Source organism: Pseudoliparis swirei, chromosome 12 (assembly GCF_029220125.1).
Source record: "Pseudoliparis swirei isolate HS2019 ecotype Mariana Trench chromosome 12, NWPU_hadal_v1, whole genome shotgun sequence".
Taxonomy (NCBI): domain Eukaryota; kingdom Metazoa; phylum Chordata; class Actinopteri; order Perciformes; family Liparidae; genus Pseudoliparis; species Pseudoliparis swirei.
In genome coordinates this window covers 19,769,186-19,784,425 of record NC_079399.1, presented here as the reverse complement: position 1 = coordinate 19,784,425, position 15,240 = coordinate 19,769,186, and the positions used below count along the sequence as shown (strand labels likewise).

The 15,240-nt window shown below is 50.1% G+C and overlaps 1 protein-coding gene across 1 annotated transcript in view; it reads right to left on the bottom strand.

Annotated features, from left to right (window-relative positions):
- Positions 1–715: 715 nt before the first annotated feature.
- hdac6 (histone deacetylase 6) overlaps positions 716–15,240 on the bottom strand; it is a 26,363-nt gene continuing 11,838 nt past the window's right edge. The window contains exons 6-17 of the mRNA XM_056428939.1: positions 14,196–14,346; positions 13,694–13,822; positions 13,369–13,537; positions 9,820–10,025; positions 9,562–9,754; positions 8,515–8,664; positions 7,983–8,160; positions 7,748–7,881; positions 7,465–7,668; positions 6,215–6,361; positions 6,003–6,131; positions 716–1,988 (exon numbers count right to left, since the gene is read on the bottom strand). Coding sequence (XP_056284914.1) covers positions 1,920–1,988; positions 6,003–6,131; positions 6,215–6,361; positions 7,465–7,668; positions 7,748–7,881; positions 7,983–8,160; positions 8,515–8,664; positions 9,562–9,754; positions 9,820–10,025; positions 13,369–13,537; positions 13,694–13,822; positions 14,196–14,346 — 1,859 coding nt within the window. The 3' untranslated portion in view covers positions 716–1,919. The remainder of the gene's footprint in view (positions 1,989–6,002; positions 6,132–6,214; positions 6,362–7,464; positions 7,669–7,747; positions 7,882–7,982; positions 8,161–8,514; positions 8,665–9,561; positions 9,755–9,819; positions 10,026–13,368; positions 13,538–13,693; positions 13,823–14,195; positions 14,347–15,240) is intronic.

Sequence of the window (15,240 nt, the reverse complement as noted above, 5' to 3'; positions counted from 1 at the left end):
TGGCAGTGGCATTAGTCATGGTGTTAGCAGTAGCATTAGTCATGGTGGTAGCAGTGGCATTAGTCATGGTGTAGCAGTGGCATTAGTCATGGTGGTAGCAGTGGCATTAGTCATGGTGGTAGCAGTAGCATTAGTCATGGTGGTAGCAGTAGCATTAGTCATGGTGGTAGCAGTAGCATTAGTCATGGTGGTAGCAGTAGCATTAGTCATGGTGTTAGCAGTAGCATTAGTCATGGTGGTAGCAGTAGCATTAGCAGCATTAGTCATGGTGTTAGCAGTAGCATTAGTCATGGTGGTAGCAGTAGCATTAGTCATGGTGGTAGCAGTAGCATTAGTCATGGTGGTAGCAGTAGCAGCATTAAAAGCATTTCCTTTACTTGTAACAGAATATTTTCCACTTGTAACGATTCGGAGTTTTTGTGTTTTGTCTCTTATTTTCATTGGGTCCTCCTGTGGTAGCCCCGCCCTCATTGGGCCCTCCTGTGGTAGCCCCGCCCTCATCGGGTCCTCCTGTGGTAGCCCCGCCCTCATTGCGTCCTCCCCTCTCTCCCCCGTTCCAGTATTTCTCCTACAATGTCTCGCAGTAGATTTTTTACTCCATTACCCAGAATGCCCTTTTACCCAAGTTCACTTACGGCTTCTGGAGCTTTCAACCTGCGACCGTCTTCATCATCATCATCATCTTCATGGTCACCATCAATAACTCATCAATATCCAAATGTTCAAACGATTATTTATTGTTCAGGCGAAGACGTGAACGTTCTACACACACACACAGTAATAGTTATAAAACAATATAAACACACAGCTCTGATCTCGTGAATCAAGCGCACCTCAGACAGTGAATCAAGCGCACCTCAGACAGTGAATCAAGCGCACCTCAGACACCTGCCGACTTAATCACCTTTTACATTGAAAAACTTTCAAATTAAAACGCTCATAGAATATAAAAACAAACTTTAACATTCAATCACATAAAATTCCACAGGTGTAAAAATCAAACGCACCCAAAGTGAGGAAGTAAATCTGAGATCTCTTCATTTAAGTCTTCATCCATCTCTCCATCTCTCCATCTCTTCATCTCTTCTTCTCTCCATCTCTTCTTCTCTCCATCTCTCCATCTCTTCATCTCTTCTTCTCTCCATCTCTTCTTCTCTTCATCTCTCCATCTCTCCATCTCTTCTTCTCTCCATCTCTTCTTCTCTCCATCTCTCCATCTCTTCTTCTCTCCATCTCTTCTTCTCTCCATCTCTTCTTCTCTTCATCTCTCCATCTCTTCTTCTCTCCATCTCTTCTTCTCTTCTTCTCTTCTTCTCTCCATCTCTTCATGAAGCACGATGTCAAACAAATGAACTCCCTGAACTTTAGAAGTTGCAGTCAGGTTCATCAACAAAGACCAGGACCCCTCAGACCAGGACCCCTCAGACCAGGACCCCTTAGACCAGGACCCCTCAGACCAGGACCCCTCAGACCAGGACCCCTCAGACCAGGACCCCTCAGACCAGGACCCCTTAGACCAGGACCCCTCAGACCAGGACCCCTTAGACCAGGACCCCTCAGACCAGGACCCCTCAGACCAGGACCCCTCAGACCAGGACCCCTCAGACCAGGACCCCTTAGACCAGGACCTCTCAGACCAGGACCCCTTAGACCAGGACCCCTCAGACCAGGACCTCTCAGACCAGGACCCCTCAGACCAGGACCCCTTAGACCAGGACCCCTTGTTTATTGTTTGTTCAACGTACTTATAAACGATTCTGATAAATTACTTCAAAGTAAAATAATAAGTTATTTTAATTCTTTGATGCTGATTATTTTCCCTCATGTTGTGATTATTGAAGAAATCTGAGGAAGAGTTCATGGAGACCACCTCCTCCTTCCTCCTCCTCCTCCTCCTCCTCCTCCTCCTCCTCCTCCTCTCAGCTCCATGGAGGGATCTCTTTTCCAAACTTGCAGCAGTGAGCTGCATTTTTCGCTTCAAACAGAATCTGAACAACAAAGGAAAACAGAGTTTAGACGAAGGACTCACAGGTAAGACTGAGACTAGAACAGAGGGAGGACTCAGGTAAGACTGAGACTAGAACAGAGGGAGGACTCAGGTAAGACTGAGACTAGAACAGAGGGAGGACTCAGGTAAGACTGAGACTAGAACAGAGGGAGGACTCAGGTCAGACTGAGACTAGAACAGAGGGAGGACTCAGGTCAGACTGAGACTAGAACAGAGGGAGGACTCAGGTCAGACTGAGACTAGAACAGAGGGAGGACTCAGGTCAGACAGACTAGAACAGAGGGAGGACTCAGGTCAGACAGACTAGAACAGAGGGAGGACTCAGGTCAGACTGAGACTAGAACAGAGGAGGACTCAGGTCAGACTGAGACTAGAACAGAGGGAGGACTCAGGTCAGACTGAGACTAGAACAGAGGGAGGACTCAGGTCAGACAGAGACTAGAACAGAGGGAGGACTCAGGTCAGACTGAGACTAGAACAGAGGGAGGACTCAGGTCAGACTGAGACTAGAACAGAGGAGGACTCAGGTCAGACTGAGACTAGAACAGAGGAGGACTCAGGTCAGACTGAGACTAGAACAGAGGGAGGACTCAGGTCAGACTGAGACTAGAACAGAGGAGGACTCAGGTCAGACAGACTAGAACAGAGGAGGACTCAGGTCAGACTGAGACTAGAACAGAGGAGGACTCAGGTGAGACTGAGACTAGAACAGAGGAGGACTCAGGTCAGACTGAGACTAGAACAGAGGGAGGACTCAGGTCAGACTGAGACTAGAACAGAGGGAGGACTCAGGTCAGACTGAGACTAGAACAGAGGGAGGACTCAGGTCAGACTGAGACTAGAACAGAGGGAGGACTCAGGTCAGACAGACTAGAACAGAGGGAGGACTCAGGTCAGACAGACTAGAACAGAGGGAGGACTCAGGTCAGACTGAGACTAGAACAGAGGGAGGACTCAGGTCAGACTGAGACTAGAACAGAGGGAGGACTCAGGTCAGACTGAGACTAGAACAGAGGAGGACTCAGGTCAGACTGAGACTAGAACAGAGGAGGACTCAGGTGAGACTGAGACTAGAACAGAGGAGGACTCAGGTCAGACTGAGACTAGAACAGAGGAGGACTCAGGTCAGACTGAGACTAGAACAGAGGGAGGACTCAGGTCAGACAGACTAGAACAGAGGGAGGACTCAGGTCAGACTGAGACTAGAACAGAGGAGGACTCAGGTCAGACTGAGACTAGAACAGAGGAGGACTCAGGTCAGACTGAGACTAGAACAGAGGGAGGACTCAGGTCAGACAGAGACTAGAACAGAGGGAGGACTCAGGTCAGACTGAGACTAGAACAGAGGAGGACTCAGGTCAGACTGAGACCAGAACAGAGGGAGGACTCAGGTCAGACTGAGACTAGAACAGAGGGAGGACTCAGGTCAGACTGAGACTAGAACAGAGGGAGGACTCAGGTCAGACTGAGACTAGAACAGAGGGAGGACTCAGGTCAGACAGACTAGAACAGAGGGAGGACTCAGGTGAGACTGAGACTAGAACAGAGGGAGGACTCAGGTCAGACTGAGACTAGAACAGAGGGAGGACTCAATTCAATTCAATTCAGTTTATTTGTATAGCCCAATTTCACAAATTACAAATTTGTCTCGGAGTGCTTTACAATCTGTACACATAGACATCCCTGCCCCAAACTCACATCGGACCAGGAAAACTCCCAAATAACCCTTCAGGGGAAAAAAGGAAGAAACCTGGAGGAGAGCAACAGAGGAGGATCCCTCTCCTAGGATGGACAGATGCAATAGATGTAATGTGTACAGAAGGACAGATTGAGACTAGAACAGAGGGAGGACTCAGGTAAGACTGAGACTAGAACAGAGGGAGGACTCAGGTGAGACTGAGACTAGAACAGAGGGAGGACTCAGGTAAGACTGAGACTAGCACAGAGGGAGGACTCAGGTCAGACAGAGACTAGAACAGAGGGAGGACTCAGGTCGGACAGACTAGAACAGAGGGAGGACTCAGGTCAGACTGAGACTAGAACAGAGGGAGGACTCAGGTCAGACTGAGACTAGAACAGAGGGAGGACTCAGGTCAGACTGAGACTAGAACAGAGGGAGGACTCAGGTGAGACTGAGACTAGAACAGAGGGAGGACTCAGGTCAGACAGACTAGAACAGAGGGAGGACTCAGGTCAGACTGAGACTAGAACAGAGGGAGGACTCAGGTCAGACAGAGACTAGAACAGAGGGAGGACTCAGGTCAGACAGACTAGAACAGAGGAGGACTCAGGTCAGACTGAGACTAGAACAGAGGGAGGACTCAGGTCAGACTGAGACTAGAACAGAGGGAGGACTCAGGTCAGACTGAGACTAGAACAGAGGGAGGACTCAGGTGAGACTGAGACTAGAACAGAGGGAGGACTCAGGTCAGACTGAGACTAGAACAGAGGGAGGACTCAGGTCAGACTGAGACTAGAACAGAGGGAGGACTCAGGTCAGACTGAGACTAGAACAGAGGGAGGACTCAGGTCAGACTGAGACTAGAACAGAGGGAGGACTCAGGTCAGACAGACTAGAACAGAGGGAGGACTCAGGTCAGACTGAGACTAGAACAGAGGGAGGACTCAGGTCAGACTGAGACTAGAACAGAGGGAGGACTCAGGTCAGACTGAGACTAGAACAGAGGGAGGACTCAGGTCAGACTGAGACTAGAACAGAGGGAGGACTCAGGTCAGACTGAGACTAGAACAGAGGGAGGACTCAGGTCAGACAGAGACTAGAACAGAGGGAGGACTCAGGTCAGACTGAGACTAGAACAGAGGGAGGACTCAGGTCAGACTGAGACTAGAACAGAGGGAGGACTCAGGTCAGACTGAGACTAGAACAGAGGGAGGACTCAGGTCAGACTGAGACTAGAACAGAGGGAGGACTCAGGTCAGACAGACTAGAACAGAGGGAGGACTCAGGTCAGACTGAGACTAGAACAGAGGGAGGACTCAGGTCAGACTGAGACTAGAACAGAGGGAGGACTCAGGTCAGACTGAGACTAGAACAGAGGAGGACTCAGGTCAGACTGAGACTAGAACAGAGGAGGACTCAGGTCAGACTGAGACTAGAACAGAGGAGGACTCAGGTCAGACTGAGACTAGAACAGAGGGAGGACTCAGGTCAGACAGAGACTAGAACAGAGGGAGGACTCAGGTAAGACTGAGACTAGAACAGAGGGAAGACTCAGGTCAGACAGAGACTAGAACAGAGGGAGGACTCAGGTCAGACAGACTAGAACAGAGGAGGACTCAGGTCAGACTGAGACTAGAACAGAGGAGGACTCAGGTCAGACAGACTAGAACAGAGGAGGACTCAGGTCAGACTGAGACTAGAACAGAGGAGGACTCAGGTCAGACTGAGACTAGAACAGAGGGAGGACTCAGGTCAGACTGAGACTAGAACAGAGGGAGGACTCAGGTCAGACTGAGACTAGAACAGAGGAGGACTCAGGTCAGACAGACTAGAACAGAGGAGGACTCAGGTCAGACTGAGACTAGAACAGAGGAGGACTCAGGTCAGACTGAGACTAGAACAGAGGAGGACTCAGGTCAGACTGAGACTAGAACAGAGGAGGACTCAGGTCAGACTGAGACTAGAACAGAGGAGGACTCAGGTGAGACTGAGACTAGAACAGAGGAGGACTCAGGTCAGACTGAGACTAGAACAGAGGAGGACTCAGGTCAGACTGAGACTAGAACAGAGGGAGGACTCAGGTCAGACAGACTAGAACAGAGGGAGGACTCAGGTCAGACTGAGACTAGAACAGAGGGAGGACTCAGGTCAGACTGAGACTAGAACAGAGGGAGGACTCAGGTCAGACAGACTAGAACAGAGGGAGGACTCAGGTCAGACTGAGACTAGAACAGAGGGAGGACTCAGGTCAGACTGAGACTAGAACAGAGGGAGGACTCAGGTCAGACAGACTAGCACAGAGGGAGGACTCACCTGGTGGTGGACGTAGGACTCACACAGGTAGCACCACACAGACAGGTCACAGGCGCTCAGCACCATCGGGTGTTCAGACACAACGCCGTGAGTCACCATGTGCTCATTTACATAACGGCCACACAACACCTGAAACGGGATGGACGGCAGGTGAGACGCATTACATCATCCACAGGTGAGACGGGTTGTGATGGGGACGTGAGACAGGTCACCTGGTAGCATGTGAGACAGGTCCAGTTCTCAGCGCTGGAGCCGCAGTCCTGACACGACTGGAAGACGTCTATGCCTGAGGGGGGGAGGGGCTTAACGGCATCCAGGTGAGGACACCAGGACAGAGGCTCCACCACGAACAGAGGGGTCTGAAGACAGAGACAGACAGGTGAGTCCGATGAACACAGAGAGACAGACAGGTGAGTCCGATGAACACAGAGAGACAGACAGGTGAGTCCGATGAACACAGAGAGACAGACAGGTGAGTCCGATGAACACAGAGAGACAGACAGGTGAGTCCGATGAACACAGAGAGACAGACAGGTGAGTCCGATGAACACAGAGAGACAGACAGGTGAGTCCGATGAACACAGAGAGACAGACAGGTGAGTCCGATGAACACAGAGAGACAGACAGGTGAGTCCGATGAACACAGAGAGACAGACAGGTGAGTCCGATATGAACACAGAGAGACAGACAGGTGAGTCAGATGAACACAGAGAGACAGACAGGTGAGTCAGATGAACACAGAGAGACAGACAGGTGAGTCAGATGAACACAGAGAGACAGACAGGTGAGTCCGATGAACACAGAGAGACAGACAGGTGAGTCCGATGAACACAGAGAGACAGACAGGTGAGTCAGATGAACACAGAGAGACAGACAGGTGAGTCCGATGAACACAGAGAGACAGACAGGTGAGTCAGATGAACACAGAGAGACAGACAGGTGAGTCCGATGAACACAGAGAGACAGACAGGTGAGTCCGATGAACACAGAGAGACAGACAGGTGAGTCAGATGAACACAGAGAGACAGACAGGTGAGTCCGATGAACACAGAGAGACAGACAGGTGAGTCAGATGAACACAGAGAGACAGACAGGTGAGTCCGATGAACACAGAGAGACAGACAGGTGAGTCCGATGAACACAGAGAGACAGACAGGTGAGTCAGATGAACACAGAGAGACAGACAGGTGAGTCCGATGAACACAGAGAGACAGACAGGTGAGTCAGATGAACACAGAGAGACAGACAGGTGAGTCCGATGAACACAGAGAGACAGACAGGTGAGTCCGATGAACACAGAGAGACAGACAGGTGAGTCAGATGAACACAGAGAGACAGACAGGTGAGTCCGATGAACACAGAGAGACAGACAGGTGAGTCAGATGAACACAGAGAGACAGACAGGTGAGTCAGATGAACACAGAGAGACAGACAGGTGTGATTGTGAATACTTCCTGCTCACCTGAGGCTGCAGCAGCGTGCTCTCTGCTGATTGGCTCTGCTCAGGTGTCGCTTCACCTTCACCTGTGACCTCTTCTTGACTCAAACGGACCTTCGGCCTGGCCCCGCCCACCACGTTGGACATAGCGGCCGTGTGATTGGCTGAGGTTTGACCGATGTCCAGACCGGCCAACCCCTGAGTGAGCTGCTGGAGGCCGCGCTCCGCCTGATTGGACCAGAGAACACGACAGCGGTCAGCAGCGGTTTGTCTTCTTCTCTCCATCAGAGGCGGAGCTCAGCTTCACCTGGGCGGCGTCCGGCCCCGCAGGCGGCGGCGGAGGTTCGTGTGCGCTCGTCTCCGACTTCTTGCCTTTTCCTTGAGAACTACGTTTCCCACGATGCCTCGGGGCCGACGGGGCCGACCGCACCGACGCTGGGACTGAGAGGAACGTCGGAGCGTTATTTAAACGCGAGTAAACGGGATGGATTGAAATATATATATATGTATATATATATATATATAAATATATATATACTGACTGCGTATCCTCAGAGACATCCAGTAGGGGGCGTGGTGTCGGATGACCTCATTGATCGTTGCCACGGCGCTGTGATGAGGAGGGGGGAGGGGCATCACCAAGGGTGGAGGAGGATCTCCTAATAACACGCTGGTGCACATCGCCATGGAGTCAGAGATGGACGTCAAATTATAACCTCCCTGAGAGACGGAGAGATCACTTCAGTTACAACGCTTTACTTCACTTTACTTCAGTTTCAATGCTTTACTTCACTTTACTTCAGTTACAACACTTTACTTCACTTTAGTTACAACACTTTACTTCACTTTACTTCAGTTACAACGCTTTACTTCACTTTACTTCAGTTTCAACGCTTTACTTCACTTTACTTCAGTTACAACGCTTTACTTCACTTTACTTCAGTTACAACACTTTACTTCACTTTACTTCAGTTTCAACGCTTTACTTCACTTTACTTCAGTTACAACACTTTACTTCACTTTACTTCAGTTACAACGCTTTACTTCTCATCTCCTCTGTGTGTGTGTGTGTACCTCCAGGATGAGGAGGACACGCCCCCCGGCCAGTGACAGCAGCATGTGAGTGAGGTGGGCGTATCCCTCCGGGGTCACATGGTACCCCCCCAGCGGGTCTCCTCGCGCAGCATCGAAACCGGCCGACACCAGAACCAGACCCGGGTTGAACTGGAGGGACCAGAACCATCAGGAGGACCCCAGACCCCCAGACCCCAGACCAGACCAGACCCCAGACCAGACCCCAGACCCCAGACCAGACCCCCAGACCAGACCAGACCCCAGACCCCAGACCAGACCCCCAGACCAGACCAGACCCCAGACCCCAGACCAGACCCCCAGACCAGACCAGACCCCCAGACCCCAGACCAGACCCCAGACCCCAGACCCCCCAGACCCCAGACCCCAGACCAGACCCCAGACCCCAGACCAGACGCCCAGACCAGACCCCCAGACCAGACCAGACCCCCAGACCAGACCCCCAGACCCCAGACCAGACCCCCAGACCAGACCCCAGACCCCATACCAGACCCCAGACCCCCAGACCAGACCAGACCCCCAGACCAGACCCCAGACCAGACCCCCAGACCAGACCCCAGACCCCAGACCAGACCCCATACCAGACCCCCAGACCAGACCCCATACCAGACCCCAGACCAGACCCCATACCAGACCCCCAGACCAGACCCCATACCAGACCCCAGACCCCCATACCAGACCCCGACCAGACCCCAGACCCCCAGACCAGACCCCCAACCCATTGTGTGTGATTGTGTGTGCGTGATTGTGTGTGTGTGTGATTGTGTGCGTGTGATTGTGCGTGTAATTGTGTGTGCGTGTGATTGTGTGTGTGATTGTGTGTGTGTGTGATTGTGTGTGTGTGATTGTGTGTGTGATTGTGTGTGTGATTGTGTGTGTGTGATTGTGTGTGTGTGATTGTGTGTGTGATTGTGTGTGTGTGTGCGTGATTGTGTGCATGTGATTGTGTGTGTGTGATTGTGTGTGTGTGTGTGCGTGATTGTGTGCGTGTGATTGTGTGTGTGATTGTGTGTGTGTGTGTGGCGTTACCTCGGTGGCGATCGGCATGACAACGCTGTGAAAGGCCGCCAGGTAGTCCGAGTCCCCCATCCTCCCACCGCTCCACGCCACGTTGACGTTAAACCCCGCCCCCTTGGACACGCCCACCCTGTCGGGGGCGGCGTCCTCCGAGGACGGGAAGAACGTCCCGTTGTCATAGCGATGGAGGGAAATGAACAGGACGCTGGAGAGAAGATGCTCGGTCAACCCGATGCTCCTCCTCCTCCTCCTCCTCCTCCGGACGCTCACCTGTCGTCGTCTTCGAACAGGTGCTGCGTGCCGTTGCCGTGGTGCACGTCCCAGTCCACGATGAGGACTCGCAGCGGTGCATCATGGGAAAGGTTCTGGGCATGGCGTGCGGCAAGAGCTGCCGTGTTGAAGAAACAGAACCCACACGGGGAATCTCTCTCCGCGTGGTGACCGGGAGGGCGAACGATGGCCACGCCCCGACTCACCTGGGAGACAGGTACAGGTGTTGCTGCCCTGGAGGACTGAGTGTGTGTGTGTGTTACCTGAGTGTTACCTGTGTGTTACCTGTGTGTGTGTTACCTGTGTGTGTGTTACCTGAGTGTTACCTGAGTGTTACCTGAGTGTTACCTGTGTGTTACCTGTGTGTTACCTGTGTGTGTGTTACCTGAGTGTTACCTGAGTGTTACCTGAGTGTTACCTGTGTGTTACCTGAGTGTTACCTGAGTGTTACCTGTGTGTTACCTGTGTGTTACCTGTGTGTTACCTGTGTGTTACCTGTGTGTTACCTGTGTGTTACCTGTGTGTTACCTGTGTGTTACCTGTGTGTTACCTGTGTGTTACCTGTGTGTGTGTTACCTGTGTGTTACCTGTGTGTTACCTGTGTGTTACCTGAGTGTTACCTGTGTGTTACCTGAGTGTTACCTGTGTGTTACCTGTGTGTTACCTGAGTGTTACCTGAGTGTTACCTGTGTGTTACCTGTGTGTTACCTGTGTGTTACCTGTGTGTTACCTGTGTGTTACCTGAGTGTTACCTGTGTGTTACCTGTATGTTACCTGTGTTACCTGTGTGTTACCTGTGTGTTACCTGAGTGTTACCTGTGTGTTACCTGTGTGTTACCTGTGTGTTACCTGTGTGTTACCTGTGTGTTACCTGTGTGTTACCTGTGTGTTACCTGTGTGTTACCTGTGTGTGTTACCTGTGTGTTACCTGTATGTTACATGTATGTTACCTGTATGTTACCTGTGTTACCTGTATGTTACATGTATGTTACCTGTATGTTACATGTATGTATGTTACCTGTATGTTACCTGTGTTACCTGTATGTTACATGTATGTTACCTGTATGTTACCTGTGTGTTACCTGTGTGTTACCTGTGTGTTACCTGTGTGTTACCTGTGTGTTACCTGTGTGTTACCTGTGTGTTACCTGAGTGTTACCTGTGTTACCTGTATGCTACATGTATGTTACCTGTATGTTACCTGTATGTTACCTGTATGTTACCTGTGTGTTACCTGTGTGTTACCTGTGTGTTACCTGTGTGTTACCTGTGTGTTACCTGTGTGTTACCTGTGTGTTACCTGAGTGTTACCTGTGTGTTACCTGAGTGTTACCTGAGTGTTACCTGTGTGTTACCTGAGTGTTACCTGTGTGTTACCTGAGTGTTACCTGTGTGTTACCTGTGTGTTACCTGAGTGTTACCTGTGTTACCTGTGTGTTACCTGTGTGTGTTACCTGTGTGTTACCTGTGTGTTACCTGTGTGTTACCTGTGTGTTACCTGTGTGTTACCTGTGTGTTACCTGTGTGTTACCTGTGTGTTACCTGTGTGTTACCTGAGTGTTACCTGTGTGTTACCTGTGTGTTACCTGTGTTACCTGTGTGTTACCTGTGTGTTACCTGTGTGTTACCTGTGTGTTACCTGTGTGTTACCTGTGTGTTACCTGTGTGTTACCTGAGTGTTACCTGTGTGTTACCTGTGTGTGTGTTACCTGAGTGTTACCTGTGTGTTACCTGAGTGTTACCTGTGTGTTACCTGTGTGTTACCTGTGTGTTACCTGTGTGTTACCTGTGTGTTACCTGTGTGTTACCTGTGTGTTACCTGTGTGTTACCTGTGTGTGTTACCTGTGTGTTACCTGTGTGTTACCTGTGTGTTACCTGTGTGTTACCTGTGTGTGTGTTACCTGTGTGTTACCTGTGTGTTACCTGAGTGTTACCTGTGTGTGTTACCTGTGTGTGTGTTACCTGTGTGTGTGTTACCTGTGTGTGTGTGTTACCTGTGTGTTACCTGTGTGTTACCTGTGTGTTACCTGAGTGTTACCTGTGTGTTACCTGTGTGTGTTACCTGTGTGTTACCTGTGTGTGTTACCTGTGTGTTACCTGTGTGTTACCTGTGTGTTACCTGTGTGTGTTACCTGTGTGTTACCTGTGTGTTACCTGTGTGTTACCTGTGTGTTACCTGTGTGTTACCTGTGTGTGTTACCTGTGTGTTACCTGTGTGTTACCTGTGTGTGTGTTACCTGTGTGTTACCTGTGTGTGTGTTACCTGTGTGTCTCTGTGTGTATGTGTGTGTCTCTGTGTGTGTGTCTCTGTGTGTGTGTCTCTGTGTGTGTCTCTGTGTGTCTCTGTGTGTGTGTCTCTGTGTGTGTCTCTCTGTGTGTGTCTCTGTGTGTGTGTGTCTCTGTGTGTGTCTCTGTGTGTGTCTCTGTGTGTGTGTCTCTGTGTGTGTCTCTGTGTGTGTCTCTGTGTGTCTCTGTGTGTGTCTCTGTGTGTGTGTCTCTGTGTGTGTGTCTCTGTGTGTGTCTCTGTGTGTGTCTCTGTGTGTGTGTCTCTGTGTGTGTCTCTGTGTGTGTCTCTGTGTGTGTCTCTGTGTGTGTCTCTGTGTGTGTGTCTCTGTGTGTGTCTCTGTGTGTGTCTCTGTGTGTGTGTCTCTGTGTGTGTCTCTGTGTGTGTCTCTGTGTGTGTGTCTCTGTGTGTGTCTCTGTGTGTGTCTCTGTGTGTGTCTCTCTGTGTGTGTCTCTGTGTGTGTCTCTGTGTGTGTCTCTCTGTGTGTCTCTCTGTGTGTCTCTCTGTGTGTGTGTCTCTGTGTGTGTCTCTGTGTGTGTCTCTGTGTGTGTCTCTGTGTGTGTCTCTCTGTGTGTCTCTCTGTGTGTCTCTCTGTGTGTGTGTGTCTCTGTGTGTGTCTCTGTGTGTCTCTGTGTGTGTCTCTGTGTGTCTCTCTGTGTGTCTCTGTGTGTGTCTCTGTGTGTGTCTCTGTGTGTGTCTCTGTGTGTCTCTCTGTGTGTGTCTCTCTGTGTGTCTCTGTGTGTGTCTCTGTGTGTCTCTCTGTGTGTCTCTGTGTGTGTCTCTGTGTGTGTCTCTGTGTGTGTGTCTCTGTGTGTGTCTCTGTGTGTGTGTGTCTCTGTGTGTGTCTCTGTGTGTCTCTGTGTGTGTCTCTGTGTGTGTGTCTCTGTGTGTGTCTCTGTGTGTCTCTGTGTGTGTGTCTCTGTGTGTGTGTCTCTGTGTGTGTCTCTGTGTGTGTCTCTGTGTGTGTCTCTGTGTGTGTCTCTGTGTGTGTCTCTGTGTGTGTCTCTGTGTGTCTCTGTGTGTGTGTCTCTGTGTGTGTCTCTGTGTGTCTCTGTGTGTGTCTCTGTGTCTCTGTGTGTGTCTCTGTGTGTGTCTCTGTGTGTGTGTCTCTGTGTGTGTCTCTGTGTGTGTCTCTGTGTGTCTCTGTGTGTGTCTCTGTGTGTCTCTGTGTGTGTCTCTGTGTGTGTGTCTCTGTGTGTGTCTCTGTGTGTGTCTCTCTGTGTGTGTGTCTCTGTGTGTGTGTCTCTGTGTGTGTGTGTGTCACCTGTCCGCTCAGCACCCTCTCCACAGCAGTCAGCACCCCCCCGGCTGCCAGCCGAGCCGCCGTGTTGCTCTGCTGGCTGAAGAACACGGAGTTGAACTCGTGACCCAGTTTGTGTAGATCTCTGTTCTTCATGAGCACCGAGGACTCCATGAGCAGGATGAGCTGCTGGCTACACACACACACACACACACACACACACACACACACACACACAGACACAGACACACACACACACACACACACACACACACACAGACACACTCCAGTGAAGCTCCTCTGAGGTCAGACACGATACCTACGATGAGCGTCGTGACATCTGGTGTACCTGTGACACCTGGACAGCTCCTCCTCTGTTGCTAGGCGAGCCGGTATCCGCTGGCAACGGTCGACCAATCCCAGCTGCTGATGTTTGGCGAAGATTTTAAAGATTCTCTGAGGCTGCTCGGGATGATGGCTGCAGACACATGTTACCATGACAACCTCATAGCGCCATGACTACTGCTGATTATTCATGTTTTACAAACAAACAAACAGAAATATATATATGTAAACAAATAAATAAATATATATAACTTAACATATTACAAACAAATATATATATATAATTAAAATATATAAATGTTTAAATATATATAAATGAAATAAATATCTATACAGAAATATTTAAATATATATAAATAATAAAAAATAAATGAATTTATATAAGAAATATAAATACAAAAAATTAATGAATAGAGCAGGAAGTGACATGATGCGAGAGCAGGAAGTGACATGATGCGAGAGCAGGAAGTGATGATCAGATTGCCAACACGGCTCAGGTAGCTCACCTTTCCCACATGTTCAGGTGCTGCATCATCTTCTCGTCGTAAACCAGACCCGTTACCGTGGCAACGGAGGGAGCCGCGCCCCCCGTCCGCTCTGAGCTCTGCCGCTCGGCGGTCGCTCTGGCGACGGGGCCCTCGGCCAATGGGCCGCCTCCTAAACAGGTAAGCAGAGCATTGTGTTCCTTTGTTCTTCTGAACACCTGCTGCTCGTCTCGATGGAGGAATGAACTTCTTTGTTATTGTCACACACAATAAAACAGGAAGTGAGACAACGGTTGGTGTTTGTTGTTCAACCCAATGTGGAGGCGGCCAGGTGTTTCCCATCATGCATTGGGTCACACGGTCTTGAGCCAATGCACATTCACGTGTTCATGACGTCGGACACAAATCTACCCAGAATGCATTGTGATGGATTATAAATAATAATAATAAACAAATTTAGATATATATAAATAAAATAAATATCTATAACACAATAAATAAATAAATATATTAGGGCTGTCAATCGATTAAAACATTTTGAAATTCATTAATCGCGATTAAAAGTTTTTTCTTCTTCTTTTTTTTTAAAGACCAAACTTCCCACAGAGATGTGTCCTCAGAGGCTCCTGGAGGACCAACAGAGGAACAAGGTGACCAGAGACACAGCGGTCACCTTGTTCCTGATGTTCCACTGGAGGACCAACAGCTCCTCCAGTGGAACATGAGGAACAAGGTGACCAGAGACACAGCGGTCACCTTGTTCCTGATGTTCCACTGGAGGACCAACAGCTCCTCCAGTGGAACATCAGGAACAAGGTGACCAGAGACAAAGCGGTCACCTTGTTCCTGATGTTCCACTGGAGGACCAACTGCTCCTCCAGTGGAACATCAGGAACAAGGTGACCAGAGACAAAGCGGTCACCTTGTTCCTGATGTTCCACTGGAGGACCAACTGCTCCTCCAGTGGAACATCAGGAACAAGGTGACCAGAGACACAGCGGTCACCTTGTTCCTGATGTTCCACTGGAGGACCAACAGCTCCTCCAGTGGAACATCAGGAACAAGG